The following is an 18,596-nucleotide window of genomic DNA, read 5'->3' as shown; positions in this document are numbered from 1 at the left end:
GTTTGCTGAGATTTTTATGTCAAATATGATGTCAAATAAAATATAAAAAAATATAAAAATATTGAGAATAAACGTGGAAGCGACACGTGGCATAAAAAACCTTACTTTATATATATACTATTGATAGGTTGGAATTCAAACTCAAATTATTCGTATAAAATTACTAGGGTGGGAACCGAACTTGGTTATTATGGGATATCTTTGGGCTCAAGAAAAGCACTAAGCCCAATACTTGGTCATCAAGAAACTGATTGAAATGACCCAAAAGCCCATGACATTTAATACGTGAAACGCACACCGTTATAAAGCTGAAAGAAAGGGTTTCGGTTCCAAAAAAAAACACACACACACACTACTCTTCGTTTGAAACGAGATTCGATTTTCTTCGCTCTCTTTTCTCAGTTTTTCTCCGCGTTTTCTCAGCTTCTGCTTTCAAAGGTTCGTGTTGCATCGATTTTTGTTGATTTTTTTTTTCTTTTCAATATCTGGAAATCCAAGCCTTTGATTTTATATTTATTTCTTAATCTTTTTCAATTCTGGAATATGTTTCTTATAGCTTTTACCCGTGTTTGCTTTTGATTATGCGCTATTTTGAATTCATAATAAGATAATTTGCCCACTAATTTAGCTGATAATTGTTATATTTTTACTTGGAATTGATTTAATTTCTGGGGAGTTATACATGTTGATTTTTCAGTGTAATTAGAGCGAAACCCAATTCGGTTCCTCGCAGTTTTCTCGCCGCGATTCAATCTACTACTTATTCTAAACCCCAATGCGCTATGAAAATGTTGGGATGGGGTATGTTAATTGTGAGGGATTTATTTTGTCCCTGATGAGAGGGGCTTATTTTTACCCGGACTGAATTGGGCGATAAAATTGTGACCGAATCGAGTCTTCATTCTTTAATTTTTATCAATGTATGTTAATTTAGGTTGTAAAATTTGTAATTGGCTGTTCGATTATTTTTCATATTCAAATAGTAGGGTTTATATAAAGGATGGTTTAGTTGAACTTTTTTTTTAGGGTTTTATGGGGGTTTGGAGGGGAGGAAGGGATTCGAAGAAACGAGAGAGAAATTTTAACCGTATTTGAGAGGTTATCTTATTTAGAGATTGATAATGGAATGCTTACAACAGTCTCAAAATTAAAAAAAAAAAAAAAAAAACTGTAACACTTTCCTTACTATTCTACTGCATCATCCTATATCTTTACTTTTCATGGCTGCATATTTCTTTAACTCTTCCTATGTACTAATTTTGGTTACCTGTATTGCAGCAAACATGGCAGATGAAACACCAAGTGGTTTGAAGGAGGAGGTTCCAGATGTAAGTTTATTTTCCCTGTAGTTATCTATCGTTTTCAGCAATGTTGTTAAACAATAGCTATATCGGCTATTGTTCCGTGATACACTATTTAATACAAAATATTGTCAAATAGTTGCTAATGCGTAACAGAATTTTAACAATCTGCTGTTTTCCGCTATCTGCGTCAACCTTGGTTTTAAGAATGCTTTCACTGTTGTGTTTCCTTTGATTGTGCCCGATGTAATCGGTTTTTTTTGTATTTCATTCTTGTAAATTGGTGATTTGGTATGATGATTTTTGATTTATAATGCATGATATCTTGGTCATGGATCTCCTTGATTAGTTGGTACCATGGTTATTTCAAACTATGAATAGGAAGACCTATTTTCTGAATCCTGAATTGAATCTTATTATCAATTGTAAGTTACATTACCAATAAAAAAAAATGACATTTTAAAGGAAATTAGGAAAAACAACTGACATAGAAAACTATAAGCCCTTGTATCATCTACTAACCTCAAAATGATTCAAGATTCAAGCCATAAATCAAATGACAAAAGAAAAGTGTCTGGCTATACAAACTGAAAAAAAAGTTGTTGTTGGCTACACTATGTTTAGGAAGTGACTCATTAGAATGAATCGGGATGCATTGCAGTGAGTCGGGATTTATGACAATGAATCAGGAGTCAAGATGAGATTTATGTTCAAAACAGATACACACTAGAAATTTTTGTATTGATTGGATTGTTACTATTGAATCGAGACATGACTTGCATATATTGTAAGATACTAATATATGATAACCAAGGTTGGTACTTCAGTTTGTAAGATATGACTTGCATATATTGTAAGATACTAATATATGAATCAGGACTCAAGATGAGATTTATGTTCAAAACAGATACACACCAGAGATTTGTATTGATTGGATTGTTACTATTGAGTCGAGTCATGAGTTGCATATATTGTTAGATACCAATATATGATAACCATGGTTGGTACTTCAGTTTAATATATGATAACCATGGTTGGTACTTCAGTTTGTAGTAACTGTACTAACTGCTGCTGCACGAATTGCTAAATTGCAGATTGCGCCATTTGATCCTACTAAGAAAAAGAAGAAGAAGAAAGTTACAGTTATAGATCCTGCAGATGATGAATCAATGGATAAATTGGCCGAGAAGATAGAAAATCTGTCAGGTATATAAATTATAATAACAAACAAGCATTAGCAATCTCCTGGCATGGTTTATGTTTTTAAAGTTATCTGAAAATGGTGGTTAGGCAATGTTGATTATTAATAGCTATTCACTTGCAGTTTCTGATGGGACTGACAGTGCATTTTCTGGTTTGAAAAAGAAGAAGAAGAAGCCTGTAAGACACTTTTTCCAGAGTTGAAGTTTTTTATTTGGCTAGACTAGATTTATTGGTAGCAATTTGACACTTGGAAGTTTGTTATTTGATTGCAGGTTGAAATAAGTAACTTAAATGATATTGATGAGAGTGGTCCTAGTGGAGAGGCAGTTGAAGATTTGGATGGTAAACAGTCAAATAAAATTATAAATGAATATAATTTGTGTTTGATAGTGGACTGTGCTTCGTTCTGACTACAAGTAATGCCTTGAGGGAAGGCTAATGAATGCTAAACTTATGGTGAAATTTATTGCTTTTAGATCATGCTGAAGATGATGAAGAAGAAGCTGTTGCTTTGCAGCCTCGTTATCCTTGGGAAGGGAGTGATCGTGATTATACATATGAGGAGGTATGCCATTTTTTATGCTGATGTACATCTAATTTACTTCTTTCAATGTCAATTTCAAATTTTTGTACACTTTCATCAACTAATTCCATAGTGTTTCTGAGCTGATTTTACCTCTCATCTGTGATTCAAATTAGTTTTTTTGGAACAAGATGATTCAAATTAGTTATTATCTGGTTCTCGTGGATCTCTTAGTCTATGTGTCCAGAATAGTTTAATTGACTGTTTTGGGCCTTCTGACGGGCTGATGTTTTACGTCTAGACTCGTGTGTTTCAATTTTTCAAATTGAAGCATGTTAATTAATGATCAACATGGGCCTTAGAGAATATTTGATTATATAGGATTCTACATTTTATCCTTGTTGGATCAAGCCAATTCACTTCCCTTGGATCACGAGCTGTGTTCAAAATATTACCTAAAGCATTTTCAATCTACCCTTTTCAGTTTTTACTTGGAAATTGCTTCCAATCCTCCCCTTTTTTTTTCCTTGTGGATTCTAAATGATTTTTGGTACAGCTTCTTGGCAGGGTGTTCAACATTCTACGTGAACATAATCCAGATCTGGCTGGAGATCGGCGAAGGACAGTTATGAGGCCTCCCCAAGTTCTCCGTGAAGGCACAAAGAAAACTGTGTTTGTGAATTTTATGGACCTGTGCAAATCGTATGTTAATATTTTTTTTTATCTGGCACTATACACATACACATCTTGAACTTTCACTAGAGGCCAATAAATAATATTATAAACTGGTGTATCTTTAGAACTTAACAATACATGTTCAAATGTATTAACATCTGCAAGATAACAATTGTGATTTGAGATGTTTTTAAAATGTTGTCAAGTGATTTTCATCACCCTTGGTTATTCTTTATTCACTTGTTGAGCTTGTATAATACCCAGTATTTTTCTTCTACATACCAGAAACTGATTTTTTATCCTCAATACTCCCCTCTTGTTAATGTGCTGTTGCTGTACTGTTACCCGATCTTTCAGGATGCATCGACCGCCAGACCATGTTATGGCTTTCTTGCTTGCTGAACTGGGTACTAGTGGTTCCCTTGATGGACAACAGAGATTGGTCGTGAAGGGAAGATTTGCACCAAAGAACTTTGAAGGAATTCTCCGACGATATATCAGTAAGTATTTGTTTTTAACGTTTAATAATCTGCTGCATTTCAGAAATGGATAGTTTCGTACGTATGAAAGTTCTGTTGTTATTTGTGCTTTTGTTGCTCATATATTTTTCAGTATTTTTTCTTTTAAATTTTGCGAAGCAGAACAAAAAGTTTGTAAGCATATTAGCCTGAGGTTATTGTACTGGATGTTGATTTAAACTGTTACACATTCTCTTTCTCAGATGAATATGTCATTTGTATTGGATGCAAGAGTCCAGACACATTACTTTCAAAGGAGAACCGTCTCTTCTTTCTCCGGTGTGAGAAGGTGAATCTTCTGTTACACTTTTACCCATTTCCATTGTTTTACCATTCAGTATTCTAAAACGCTGGTTTACTGCTTGCAGTGTGGATCAGGAAGATCAGTTGCTCCAATCAAAGCTGGTTTTGTTGCTCGTGTTGGCAGAAGGAATGCCGGGGCATGATTTGGCCTTATTTTTTATTTGTGTTGAAACTGATTAGCAAAACAAACCTTTTTCACAAATTGTAGTCCATATTTGTGTAACCCTTCACTTCTAAGAGTTCGTTATGGGGATGCCTTTAATGGGTGAGCATTGTTATTCTTTTTAGGGGGCAGATATTTTTCTTTCAATGAAAAATGAATTGAACTGCAATTTTGGAATGAGTTTTTTTTTTTTTTTTTTTTGAGTAAACAATTTTGGAATATGAGTTATAATGGTTTGTAAGGAGCATGTGAATATAGTTGTAATCATACATCGTTTTAATTTCCCGCACAATGCAAAAACAAACGAAGCCACGTATTAATCAATGTTATTTCTTTCTTTTATTGATGAATTTTACCACAAAATGTGGTTTTTTGACGCTAGTAATTTGTAGGCATTGCAGATATCTATACGCATGATAATATGTTACAATAAATACTGCATGAATACTAGTTATGTTCATGGTTTTCTTGTTTTAACCAAATTAATTTTTTTAATTTATGTGAATAAATTTACATTTTCTATATAAATTATGAAATTCCAGATACATTTTTCGTAATCTGAAGAATCTTTTTAAAGAGGTGTGTTTTGAAATCAATGTAAAACACTTAATTGATATACATAGTGTTACTGTTGGGCAACATGAAAGCCAATCACAATTTAAAAGCTTGATATTATTGTTGGTATCCACCTAGCTTGAACTTTAATTGTAAGATCGAAAATGAAGCAACTTAAACGGTTTTTTGTTTTTTTTTCTTTCTTTCAACTATTTAATAGAAATGCTTTGATATGATACGACAAACAATTTTTTTTAACCAAAGAGTTCAAATGGTTAATAAACTCCGAAGAATGAATTGTTTAGAAGAATCTAGAGTTTGATTAGATGAAGGACAAAAAAGGTTGAACTTTGGTAGTGGTATTCACCTAGGTGTGAGATTGAACTTAATGAAATAAAAAACACGTTTGTTTTTTTAACCAAACAATTAGACTCAAGAGGTTAAGATCGTTTAAGAGAATAGAGTTCAAATCTCCGGAAATAGGAGGGTTAATACCAAAAAGAACATTTTTTGTTTTTTCAAAACGTTGAGAATAATAGTAAAAACAAATTACCACTGCACTGTTGATTTATTTGCGTGAGTACATACGGAATCATCATAAACATACTTTTATGCAATCAACAAGGACATCTAATTAAATACATGGCCATGCAAAAATAATTAAAATGTTTCTGCCATCTCATCCTTTGTCTCCGTAATCCATTTGCAGAAGGCTTAGAAGACTGTCACACACCGAAGGTGGCAATGAAGGCCATAGTCATTAGTATTGAAAGAAGTGGCATATATTTTCTCCCATACAAACTTGTGGCACTGTTAGGATCCTTATGCTTTGATAAATCAAAACCTACATAATCAAAAGTACCAAATAAAAAGTTATCTTGAGATTTAAATGTAACTTTTGATGAATGTAGATTTATATGTAACTTTTTATGGGTATTGTTGTTATGATGTTACCTTTAATTTCATTGCAAGCATTCATAGTAATATTCTTGACAAATGAGATGTGTGCTTTAGTCGCGAAATGGAAGTCTCTCTTGACATCTTGGATGCATTTGAAGACCAAAAGTGTGTGATCATAGCAACCACCCGTACAGAAGTCATGGATATCAGAGTCTTGCACGTTTAGAATACCATTTATATTGATTGTGTAATTATTGGATTTGAGGTTGCAAGTGTTTGAATGCTACATACATTTTGAAGTAAGCATTGTTATGTATAGAGTGAAGAGATTAAACATATGTTCATTGATAATAATCAAAAGCAATATTATATTGTCATCAAAGAGAAAATTTTAAAAAGCATAGACATATATGATTTTGTGTAGAAGAGACACGCATAGACAATGTTTCACGAAGATAAATGTCATAATTTATTTGGATTTGAATTGTGCGTAGTGTGATTGTATGTAGTTAAAAACATTTAGATTGCAAATCATTATCGAACAATCTAAATTTTAATAAAAAATTTGAAAAATGAAATGCTTGATCTTTGAACAAACGATCCTGACGTGGATGATTGAGTTAAGACAGTGTTGTGATTACATAAAATTCAAATTATTGTGTTTTTCAAATTTGTTTTTAGTAAAAAAAAAAAAATTGATGATAGGTATTCACTTTTGTTTCCAAATATCAATTTGAAAAATTCACCCTAAATTTTTATACCGAATTTTTGTAACTTTAATTTCATTCAAAACTACTTCTAACAAATACTCATCCAAACAAAAATTTATTTGCTAATTACATTCATCATGCAATAGTAAGCACTCCTCCAACCATCAAAAGGGCTTAGATTGACATGTCTTCTTGGTTGCCTTTGATCTGAAATGAAACAAATAAAAAAACAATGTAAGATTTTTTCTTCCCTTCAAATTGTAGTTCAATAACTATTTAGTCTCTAAAAAGAAAAAAACACCATTGAGAAGGAACAAAAGGAAAAGAAAATTATGACACAAGGGAGTTGCTATTTACATTCTTCATCACTTTCAGCATTTGCAAGGTTGAAGAGCATGAAGAATAATATCCCAAAGGAAATGCAAATAAGGAAGTTGCTATTTACATTCTTCATTATCCCTGAATGATCAAATTAAGGACACTTAGTTGACTATGTGCTTGTGAATGAATGTTGGGTTTGCATAATCTATGTTGTGCTTTCAATGGACACTTATTTATATCTTGTTTTTAGAACAATATTTATTGAGATTAAAACTAGGAAAAATATTGTTATTTTCGGCATATGCTTAGAATATGGAATCAAGCATCAAGAAATTGTGATACAAACAAGGGAACACTTAATGGAGGCTTTGCATAATGAAACATGTTTTGGAGCATTCTGTCGGATATTAAGAGGTGGAATTCCATGATTGTATCGTCCTATGCTAACAAGTTTTAACGATCAAGTATATTCATTAAAAAAAATTGTTTCAAATATTGTTCACATTTTATAGACCAATGGTATTTAATTCGATTTTGAGATTTAACTTGAAATTTTGTAGAATCTTACTCCCTCCGTTTCACAATACTTGTCCATTTTGGAGAATTATTTTGTTTCATTTTACTTGTCCCTTTCAAGTTTCAATGCAACATTAATTATTGGTTTATCAATAATACCCTTACTTATTTATTGTAGAGAGAGAAATAATAGAATGAAATAATAAATGAGTAAGGGTATTATAGAAAAAACACAAAGAATTTCATCAAAAATGACAACATTTATTTGATTCCTTGGTATGTGTAATTTCTTCAAAATGGACAAGTATTGTGAAACGGAGGGAGTACTTTATATGACATCCTATTTCACTTATATGCTATAAATAACATTTTTAAATATGTCAAATATTAGTGTCAACAAATATATTTTCTTGTAGGGCCAATTTGTCTTTGCAAACTGCAACACTTGATTAGCTAAACACCGCGTAATACAATTTGAAAGTCTAAAGGAGGGAATTTGAAAAAGATTAAAAAATTTAGTAGGACTTAGCTAAGTTAAGCTAGCTGGAAGATGATTTAAGCTCTCTTGAAATTGAATCCGCGTGGCAGCTAGGGAATTACTCATTAATCATGCCATTTTTTTATTTCACATTTCTCAAATATATATATGAAAATAAAATAGAATTGGTGATGTAAAATATATGTAAATGTCAACCGATTTTATTACTATATCTAATGATATTGTTCCTAAAACAATTTCATTGATTTCAGTTTCCTTTATGACACAAGCAAAAACTTAAATAAATTAACTTCCATTTTCAATTAACGTGACATTTTTTGTTGTTGTTTATAATGGAAATCAAAATGAGCGAGTGTGAAAAGTTCTAATCATGTTTATTCTTTTTTTTTTCTTCTTCGAAAAAGTCTAACGATAAAACTCACATGCATATACTAAGTATGTGTTTGTATATGCATTTAGCAATCCACATTTTGTTCAAAATCACATGAAAAAACTGGTTACCGTACCGTAGAAGCTCAACTTATTAGCTTCTTGAAATCGCGACATATTTATATGAAAGTTGTTGTTCTCACATCCATTGTTTTAAGAAACACAAGGAAATGATCAAAAACCTCTATCGGTAGTTAACTACCGCTGATTTCAAAGAAGATATCGTTGGATTTTTTTTGTTATTTACATATGTTTTTAAAAAACAATGGATGGGAGAACAAACAAGACTCTATTTGCTTTGGTTGGGGTGGATATGCACGTTTTGTGTTGGAAACGTCTTTCCAAACAGGTGTTGAAAAAACTAAAAACAGCATTATATGGATATGTCCTTGTAGTCTGGACGGCACATTTGTTTATATTTTTCATTCACGCTCTTTAAACTCGGTTCCTAAATTATACTACTATTTTGAATTTCAACGCGGCAATATGGGAACAACAATTTTAATGATTGAGATTTTGTCAATTTTTTAATGATTGAGGTATTTTCTTTTTCATAACATACAGTATGTGACTGAGATTTTTTCTGAATATGAAAAGGCAATAAGCAATATTCAATATGGAGATAATTCATTTGGGTTGGTTTGTGGTGTTTGACGATCGATATGCAAATTTCAATATGGAGATTGAAAATGCGAAGGTAAATTAACAGATTTAATATTTAAGAAGAAAATTGAGTCATATATTCGACCTAAAACAAAAGTTGGGCTTGCGTGTCTGACATGCAAGAATGCTAATTTTTTTTGGAAAATTTTGTTTGAAGAAGTTAAAATGAAATATATAATTGTACTTCCTAGTCATTCCTGCACAAGAAGTATTAAGAAAGACAGAGGAAGAAAAATCAGTTACAACAACGATCCAGAAAGATTAAAAACAACATGAAGTTCACTAGGAAAGGAACACAAATCAGAGCCAACAAACTGCTCGCTAAATAGTAACTCCTAAACATAAGAGAGGGTTAAACCACCATATATGATAGCTAAAAGCAAAATTAGAGTGATTTGCTTTCAGCCACCAGAAAGATTGGAGCTTAACTTTCTCAAGAAGGTGATGAATAAGAGCTTCCTTTTGTTGAAAGATTCGAGCGTTTCTTTCTTGCCAAACGACTCAAATACAAGATAACAAAACAAATGAAGAACAAAACATAGATTTTTTTAAAGAGTTTGTCATCCATTTGAGTTTCTTAAAAACTTGAGAGATTAGTCATCGCTATGCTTGCTGCGCGTAGAGGATATCTGGTTTACACACCAAAAGAAATTGATAATATATATTCCTTTTCTCCCAGATTGGTCAAATCTAATGTGAGGCCCGGGGTCGAGTCACATACAACCCAACCTAACCCACCCTTTGTACACTCATACAAAACACTAGAGTTGTTTTGACGAAGAAAACTCAAACTAGTCCTTCATATTTATAATAACTCACTACATCTTTTTTCTTCCAACTACTTGATGTGAAACCAAATGAATACTTACTTTAGTGTCTAAACTAACTTGTGTGATTGCTCTTAACTGAATCTGATGATTCACCATAGTGTTAAGGCTACCCATAAGTCCCAACAGAAAATAAGATGTGTTGAAATTATTACGTTAATATATTGAGTATAATTCATCCATATAAATCAAGTTTATAAGGTGGAATATATCACTCTTTATAATCTAAAAAAAATCTTATTGTCAATATACATGCAACTTTTCTTTTTGAGAGGAAGATACATGAAAACTCCAATATCATTGCATTTCCTTTTGAAAGGAAAATATCATTGCATTTTAAGTATCAAATAATTTCAACAAAAAAGAAAAAGAAGGAATTGACTAAATAAAAGGAGAGGGAGAATGGAGTAATGGGATGTTAATGGACATTAAATAGAATAGACAAACTACAAAGACCTTCCTTCCCGGCCACTTTCTTTTCCTATATGTCCCCACCCTACATAATAATACAAGTATCCCTTCAACATCTTCATATTTTTATAAACACTTTGACATTCCACATACAAACCAAACCAAATCTCTCCCTCCTCAAATCTCTCCCTGTTCCTGTTCTTAGATCCATTGCTTAACCTCTCAGCTTCTTCTACTTCATCCAAACACACCTTTCTTTCAGGTAACTAAACTCTTTTCTCTTATTCCAAATCACTTATTATTATTATTTCCAAAATTCAGCTGTTTTTGTATTTGTCTTAGATGAAATATGTGTCTTGTGAAATGACACTAATAAATAATTTGTTTTATTTCATGAAATGAAATTCCTTGTCATATGGTTCTTATCTTTGTCTGAATCTTATCAACTATCCTAAGAAAACACCAGTTTTGGATTTTTCGACAAAATCAATGAACCTTTCATAAAGAAAAAAAGACAAAATCTATAAAGTTACACAAATATCATAATTTGTTTTTTTGAAATATCATAATTTGTCAACTGTATATTCATAAACAGTTAGTATTATGATAAACAAATATATAACTTTTTTTCTTTTCTGTCACGGATATTTTTTTTTTTCAAAAATAAATAAAATAATACGTATGCAACCAACTAGTCAACAACCACGTTTTGGAGCGGTGATTACGTGATATGACACGTGGATATAGCTGTATCTTAGACAACCCAGTTGTTTCTGAAAGATAATAATAATATAAAATGGTTACTTTGCTAGCATTGCAATTTTTAACGAACATTTTTTAACGCACTCTCTTTTTCGTATGTGTTTTAAATCATTTGAAGTTCATATATGAACAATCATATGAATTTCAACGCATTGAAAAATATGTGTTAAAAAAAATGTACTGTTAGCATTTTAAAGATTGTCAGGGCAAAATTCACGCACTTCTTGTCTTGTTCAATTTCACTGTTTGTTTGTTGTTTATGACTTTTCGTTCTGGGCCTGGGTCGGTGGAATACAGGCCCATGTAGGTGTGGTCCACATTGATGTAACATTTATTTTTTATTGTTAGTTTATAAATGCATCTTAATGTTGATTAATTGTTTTTATATGTTTCCTGTTTTGTGTTTATTATTGTCAATATCAGAGGGTTTGAGGAGGTAGGTAGCAGCTGCTCTGGAAAATGGCTGCTTCTGGGGTAAGTGTTATGGAACTTTAGATAAGTTTATGTAATTGCATGTGTTATTTACTATGTTATTAGAATTAACTTGCACATAATAATGGTTGGTTATTTTGTTATCTTAGGTTAATTCTAGCAAGCAAATGAAGAGGTTGGAATCAAGGAAATCACATTCTTGGTGGTGGGATAGTCATATCAGTCCCAAGAATTCTAAGTGGCTCTTTGAAAATCTTGAAGGTAAGCTAGCTAGCAACTACAATTGCAAATGCTCTTTTTATATCTTAAAATGTTATTTTTGAGTTTGTTAATGCATGCCTGGGTTTACTGTGAGATTGTCAGAATCACGGTGAGCCTCTGCAGTTTTGGTATAGTTGTATGTTTATTATTACTTTATTCGCCTTCTTGGGGAGATTTGTGATTTGAATGATAAACTCTTTAACTTGTATGTCGGTAATTGGCAATGGAGTTTCATAATTCTGGTTTAAATGATTATTATCTACTTTAAAACTTTTTTGTTGGTAAATAGAATGTTAATTATATTTAGGTCACCGTTTTGACAAAATTATCTTTAACCTCAGAGATGGATCGGAATGTGAAACGGATGTTGAAGCTGATAGAAGAGGATGCAGATTCATTTGCCAAAAAAGCAGAAATGTATTACAAGAAGAGGCCAGAATTGGTTGCTTTGGTTGAAGAGTTCTACCGTGGTTACCGATCATTGGCCGAACGTTACGATCATGTGACTGGAGAATTGCGGAAGAATGTACAATCTGATCTCCAATCCCAAGGCTCGGGCTTTTCAGACACTGGCTCTGAACCGCCCTCAACTTTGCCCTCTCCAAACGTGACCCATCGTAAATCAAGCAACCGGGCTGCTGGGTTTGATTTCTTTCTTGGAACTGGTGGGAATGCGTCTGATATAAGCCAAAAAGACGGAGAAGATGAGTCCTCTACTATGACGGGTTCCGAGGATGAATCTGATGATTCATCGGTTAACAATTATTCAGCTTTCTCGCGGAATGGTACTGATCCAGGGATGAACAGAAGAATAAACGAGTTGGAAAATGAACTGCGCGAGGTAAAAGAAAAACTTTGGACACAGGAAGGTGAACATGCAGAGGTTTCAGTTTCATCTAGTGGGGCGACATACGAGAATGCCGACGATGTTTATGCCAAAATTAATGCATACGAACAAGAATTGATGATTGTGAATGAAAAGTTAAGACTTTCAGAAGAAGAAATCACTAAACTAAAGACTGATCTTGAAAACTACAAATCCTTAGATTCAAGAAATATGGATGTTGGTGTTGAGTTGGAAGTTGAAGGAAGCATCGATGGTGTGGATAAGGAATTGTTCGAGCCAAGTGGTGACACAGCCTCACTTGGGGAGGAGCTTCGAATCACTAAAGAAAATCTTAAGGCTTCCGAAACGCAAGTTGCTTCACTGAAAACCGAGGTAAATAAATCCTCAGATAGAATTCAGCAGCTGCAGGATCAGCTTGACTCGGCTAAAAAGGATGTTGCTACTTGGAAAACCAAATTCAACAGCGAGAAAAGAGAGAGCACGAAACTTCAAGAAAGACTTGCAAGGTTAAAGACTAGTTTATCGGACCGGGATCATGAGATCAGGGACTTGAAAACTGCCGTATCTGATGCTGAGCAGAAAATCTTCCCCGAGAAAGCTAATTTGAAGTCTGAAATGTCAAAGTTGTTGGAAGAACAGACACATTTGAAAGAGCTGATCAGAGAGTGGGAAAGCCGCGGTCGATCATTTGAAGAGCAGATCAGAAACATTCAATCCGAAAAGATAGAGATGGAGGCAGAATTGAAAAATGGAATCGAGTTGCTAAAGTCAGAAATTGAACTGAGAGAGAACAGCATAAAGGATCTCAATGTAAGCCTTGATAACTTAAAACTAGAGAAAGATAATCTTAATGTAGAAGTAGGTTCACTCAAGGAAGAGGTGAACTCAAGAGACGGTAGGATTGGAAGTCTCGATTGCCATTTGAACGAATTACACATGGAACATGTACAACTGATTTCTGCAATGGAAGAAGCATGTAGACAAGTAGAAGAGATGAAAACAAAGGCGAAGAAACTCGAGGAACAGGTGGAGAGGCAAAAAACAGAGATCTTAGAAGCAGCTGAAGAGAAGCGCGAGGCGATCAGGCAACTATGCTTCTCACTTGAGCACTATAGAAATAACTATCATATGCTTAAGCAACATTTTATAGGGCATAAGAGGGTTCCAATTTTGGCTGCCTAATAATTAGTATAAATCTAAAATGTGATCTTGTATATTTTTGCTATGTTTAGTTGTTTTGTACCTGTAATGTCCTATGCATGTTGTTATAATCTGAGTCAAGGTCAAGATTACTGAGAAGTGATAACCATGTTTTAATGGTTTTAATTTGAATTCGGATTCCCTGCTGTGATAGATCCTGCATTCACGCATTCGGGACATCAGTGGTCGTTTGATCTTGGTCCAAAAAATGCAATATAATTTAAAATACCGAGATTGAATTTGGACTTCGTGAATGCGACTGTCCCGACTCCGTGAATGCGGGGAATCTATGACTAGTGTGGAATTTAAAAGTGGTTGTGAAATTGATCAAAGTTAGAAGCTTGATATGGATAAAGGCATCATTATCTTATTGTAAAATTAGGACTGCATATTGATGTAAAGGAGGGTATCCACTACTCTTTGTCTCCCATTATATAATAAATTTTGCTTTCTATGAAGAAAAGGAGTTATGCTTGGGTTGGTCTCATATATGTCTTGTCTAATGTGAATGGCTCCACAACGTTTTTCATGTTCAGATTGCATTTTGGCTTCTTATATTATAATGAAAATAATCTCTTATGTTGGTGTAGCTAGTTTTGGATTTGTTTATAGCCTTTGTTAATGTATATTTTCTATTCCATTGTTGAAAAAGTAAAGCCTATGTCGTTTAAGAGAGGCTTTACATACACATGAATACTCTTATGCTTTCAATTTCGAAGTAAATACATCAATTGTATATAGTCCGGAAGAAGCATTCAACAATAAACAAAAAGTGTAAAGAAACATTATTCACCAAATCATGGGACTATATATAAGCTGAAAGAAAAGAGAAACTACTACGGCTATGGGAACAATTCTTAATCTCAACATTAAACAGTTTATAGACACAATCAAAAAACTTTGATTATGACTATAATAATTATTCTTGAATGTTAGTCTAATTTAATTTTCATAAAAACAAAAGCCAGCACTAGAACACATATTAACCTACTTAATTACAACATAGAAGAAGATTAATACTATAAGAAGAATTACAGGAGCTACAAAAACAAAATATTGACCAAAAAAGATGAAGGACACGAAAATGAGGACTGGGAGTATTAACACTCGTGGATTAAATTCACCAATATCACATGCTTGGCTGGTCTCTGATAATGGTGGCACTTTGAATGAATCACATGGCTCATCTACATCATCTTCAATGTCACTCTGCAAATACAACTATTAAAGATACGTACTTTTTTATGAATCAGAGAAAAAAAAAATGTAATTTTTTTTATATCATTTGAAAAATGTGTTTTGTTTTTTCTGAAGGGAATGGTACGGTAGATATCATTAAAAATATCTCCAAAGGAGATATCTAAATAAATTTCATATAATTATGAATTTATTTAGATATCTAAATATGTTAAATAAGCTATCATATTACGGGATCAAAAGTTGGTTTATTTTCTCAAATTCAAAGTTGCAAGTGAGCTATAAATCATTGGAGCAAAAACTATATGAGTTGCATAAGTGTGATGTGACATTGTGTGAGTCGCTTAATATGCTCTAAGGAGACTACCTTTTTACCATCATTGGACCAACTGTTTGAGGTTAGGATTTTTTTTTTTTTTTTTTTACATTTTACGAAATAAAATATCGTTGGTCAACAAATACATAAACTATAAACTATAACATGTCTAAGAGCATATATTTGGTGGAGATATCTTTTTTTTTTTTGAGGGAATTTGGTGGAGATATCTTAGAGGTTGCTCAAAACAAATTGAATAATGTTGGTGCATAATAGCTTAAATAAGGCTAAATAAAAATTATTAAATTGTTTGTTTCCTAAAGGTTGCTTAAATTTTATTGTTGGACTAAAATATGTTTGAATTGTTTTTCTTTTTTTTGGTGGCCGGGGTTTGAACATCAAACCTTGCATATATTATGTCTTGTCCCTACAAACTGAGCTAAGATCACGAGAACATGTTTGAATTGTTTAAGGGTGATGTAACATTACGGAAACCACCTATAAAATCAACTGGGGATTGACGTGAGTGTTAGATTCAACTCTAGGTATGAGACTAGCTATTGTGTTATGAAGCTTAACAACGATCCAAACATGCTTTTAATGTTTAAAAAAGTTGAGACACTCATCATAACATTCTAATTGTTTGAAACAATTTTTGTGGACATTAGTTTCCTTAATGTAATACAAAATTGTAATTTTTATTGTTTGTGTCATGTTTAAACAAATAAGATGATTTGGTTGAACCTGCAATTCATAGCCGGTATGCTTCGAAGACAGTTGGTCTCGAGAAAGACAATGCTGTCATGGTATTTAATAACTATTTGAAGTTTATTTTATTTGATTTTTTGGAAGAAAAGTAAATGGCAGTTGTGATTATAATATATACTTATTTTAATCTAAATTGACATATTTTTTATTATAAGACTTAATGGATAAATTTTCTGAAACAAGTCCTACAACTCCATCATATGTGGACCCGAAAGGTGTTAATGAATTAGATTGTGAATCATTTGCACCTCCTAAGAAGAGAATGTTACCAACAAATGAAAATTGTGGAACAATTGACGCAATTGTTCAACCAGTTAAAAATATTGTGAAGATAGAGAAATAGTGACTTCAAGTTACTTTGTTTAGTTGCGTTCAAGTTGTTTGTCCATTATGTCAATGCTCCATGCCTGTCTTAACGTACCAAAATAAGGTCCATGTCATTGACAATGGAATTACTATTTTCAATTGAATAAATCAATATTGTTCCATGTATTGACCCTTCAATGAAAATATATTTCGATTTTCATATTATCAATTTACAATTTACTTGTGTCTTAAACTTTATATAACTTTACATAAGACCCGCACTGAGACCTCGAACCACCAAGTGAGAACGACGAGACCTTGTTGTGAAACAAATCACGGGGTGCAACACAAGTGACTATGAACGAGCCCAAATCGACTGACGACAACGTGGGCACCAAATCGACTCTATCCTCATCTGTGAAGTGGTGCAACTGTGAAGTGACCACACCACTCACACTACAACTAAATGATGACCTTGAAGGAGAGGACACAACATGGAAAGTAGTGGGCGGCAGCTAGGGTTTTGTGTTTGAGAGAGATGAGTGAAAAAAGAGAACTCTCATAATATATTAATTATTCATAGTGTTTTTATATTTTAAGCATAATTGTACTTTTGCCCACTATTTTATCATTCTCACAAAAATAATTATGTCTTTATAATTTTTAACTTTTTAATTCCCAATAAATGGTGATTTATTCTTTCAATTTTAAATATGAGGATAAAGTACCACATAATATCAAAATTCTGGAATGAAATCAAACTAAAAAAATCAAATAATATCTAAAAAACTTATTTCTGTGTAAAAATCCATTTAAAAAAATTAAATAAAATGTAACCCTTGCTTGGCACGGAATGTTACACTAGTAAATCAACAAATTAAGGCAAAACAATTCCACAAACAACCTTGAATTCATCAAAATGAACTCGAGGGAGCTGGTGGAGAGTCCCAACGGTTTCATTGAGCATGTCACACACTCATCCCCTCTTGGGCGTGAGGACGTACGACCTAACGGAGTGGAACAGACAACTCAAACATCGTTAGAGGAGTTGGAGATACCCACGGTCGATGATGTTTCTGATCCGCTTCAGGATGATGTGGAGCATGATCATGTGAGCCCACGGGAGCTGGTAGAGAGTCCCACGGGTGCTCGTGAGAATGCTTCAAGATCATTCATTGATGAGCATGTTGGTATGCATGAGTTAGATGTTGACCTACAGGGCCATCACGTGAATTTGGACATTGTTACTTCTGAAAATTCTGATGATGCTCGAATTGGTAATTATGATGCTCTTGCTGGTCCACAAGGTATGTCTACGGACAAAACACAAGAGTTTGGTACATTACAAAGACAAGAGGTACATCCTAGCAAGAACATTCAGCATGGTTTAGATTTGTGGGAAAGAGTCCGAGAGTATGATGCTCGATCAGCAGCTGAAGCTGCAGCTGACGCATCTGCAGGCTTTATGCCAGTTCTTACAAGAAATCAGAAGCAGAAACTGAAGGTCCAACATGTTCTTTCAAAGAAGCCTTCTAAATCCCGTGCACGGGGTGACAATAAATCCACTGATCAATGAATTGTCTCTTTTGGAATATTAGAGGTATCGGTAACTCTGATTCTCGGATTGCTTTAAAAATTTATGTATATGCCCGACACTTACAGGTTCAGGTTATTTCTTCCCACCTTTTCCGTGAAGGAAACAGCTGCGCAGATAGGTTGACTTCCATGGGTCACTCCAGTGTTGGTGTAGTCTGGTTAGACACTCTTCCTATTGATTTAAGGCTTGATTTCTATAGGGATAGATGTGGACTTCCAAATTACAGATTCCCATGATCTGTTTTTTGGTTGCTTTTTATTGTTTCTTCTGTTTATTTTCTGTTTTCTTTTCTTTTTGTTTTTTGAGGGTTCTGGTCTAGTCCCCCCCTCCTTTTGTAATTATTTTTCCCCTTTTTTAATAAAATTTTTAGAGCGTGGCGGCATAGGATGGAGG

General features: G+C 33.2%; 3 protein-coding genes across 3 annotated transcripts; 2 read left to right on the top strand and 1 right to left on the bottom strand.

The window, feature by feature from the left end:
* The first annotated feature begins 334 nt into the window (after positions 1-334).
* On the top strand, positions 335-5,010 carry LOC146923537 (eukaryotic translation initiation factor 2 subunit beta-like). The gene is made up of 10 exons (XM_085708702.1): positions 335-438; positions 1,279-1,328; positions 2,396-2,507; positions 2,626-2,681; positions 2,777-2,846; positions 2,981-3,069; positions 3,584-3,729; positions 4,060-4,202; positions 4,424-4,509; positions 4,589-5,010. Exons 2-10 carry the CDS (start codon positions 1,284-1,286, stop codon positions 4,664-4,666), a joined length of 825 nt encoding a protein of 274 aa, XP_085564828.1. The 5' UTR covers positions 335-438; positions 1,279-1,283; the 3' UTR covers positions 4,667-5,010.
* Positions 5,011-5,888: 878 nt separating this feature from the next.
* LOC146923536 (uncharacterized) lies at positions 5,889-8,008 on the bottom strand. Its single transcript, XM_085708699.1, has 3 exons — positions 7,221-8,008; positions 6,982-7,058; positions 5,889-6,424 (listed from the first exon to the last, which is right to left on the bottom strand). The coding sequence occupies exons 1-3, from the start codon at positions 7,303-7,305 to the stop codon at positions 6,155-6,157; spliced, it is 432 nt and encodes a 143-aa protein (XP_085564825.1). The 5' UTR covers positions 7,306-8,008; the 3' UTR covers positions 5,889-6,154.
* A 2,637-nt stretch (positions 8,009-10,645) lies between these two features.
* Positions 10,646-14,482, top strand: NET4A (Kinase interacting (KIP1-like) family protein). Its single transcript, XM_085708698.1, has 4 exons — positions 10,646-10,779; positions 11,703-11,753; positions 11,861-11,972; positions 12,314-14,482. Exons 2-4 carry the CDS (start codon positions 11,739-11,741, stop codon positions 13,999-14,001), a joined length of 1,815 nt encoding a protein of 604 aa, XP_085564824.1. The 5' UTR covers positions 10,646-10,779; positions 11,703-11,738; the 3' UTR covers positions 14,002-14,482.
* The last annotated feature ends 4,114 nt before the right edge of the window (positions 14,483-18,596 follow it).

Source organism: Medicago sativa, chromosome 5 (genome assembly GCF_051527215.1).
Source record: "Medicago sativa cultivar Bolivia chromosome 5, Bolivia_mono, whole genome shotgun sequence".
In the NCBI taxonomy this organism is placed as follows: Eukaryota; Viridiplantae; Streptophyta; class Magnoliopsida; order Fabales; family Fabaceae; genus Medicago; species Medicago sativa.
Note: the sequence above shows the minus strand (reverse complement) of the source record. Positions and strands in the feature narration are given on the sequence as shown.

Excerpts from the sequence above, each read along its gene's own strand:
- LOC146923537 (XM_085708702.1), top strand. The coding sequence starts at position 1,284 with ATGGCAGATGAAACACCAAGTGGTTTGAAGGAGGAGGTTCCAGAT. Across the intron at positions 2,682-2,776 it reads AAAAGAAGAAGAAGAAGCCT|GTTGAAATAAGTAACTTAAA; the intron begins GTAAGACACTTT and ends ATTTGATTGCAG. Across the intron at positions 4,510-4,588 it reads TCTTTCTCCGGTGTGAGAAG|TGTGGATCAGGAAGATCAGT; the intron begins GTGAATCTTCTG and ends TACTGCTTGCAG.
- LOC146923536 (XM_085708699.1), bottom strand. The coding sequence starts at position 7,305 with ATGAAGAATGTAAATAGCAACTTCCTTATTTGCATTTCCTTTGGGATA. Across the intron at positions 7,059-7,220 it reads CAACCTTGCAAATGCTGAAA|ATCAAAGGCAACCAAGAAGA; the intron begins GTGATGAAGAAT and ends GTTTCATTTCAG. Across the intron at positions 6,425-6,981 it reads CTTACTATTGCATGATGAAT|CATTCAAACACTTGCAACCT; the intron begins GTAATTAGCAAA and ends AAATGTATGTAG.
- NET4A (XM_085708698.1), top strand. Across the intron at positions 11,973-12,313 it reads GCTCTTTGAAAATCTTGAAG|AGATGGATCGGAATGTGAAA; the intron begins GTAAGCTAGCTA and ends CTTTAACCTCAG.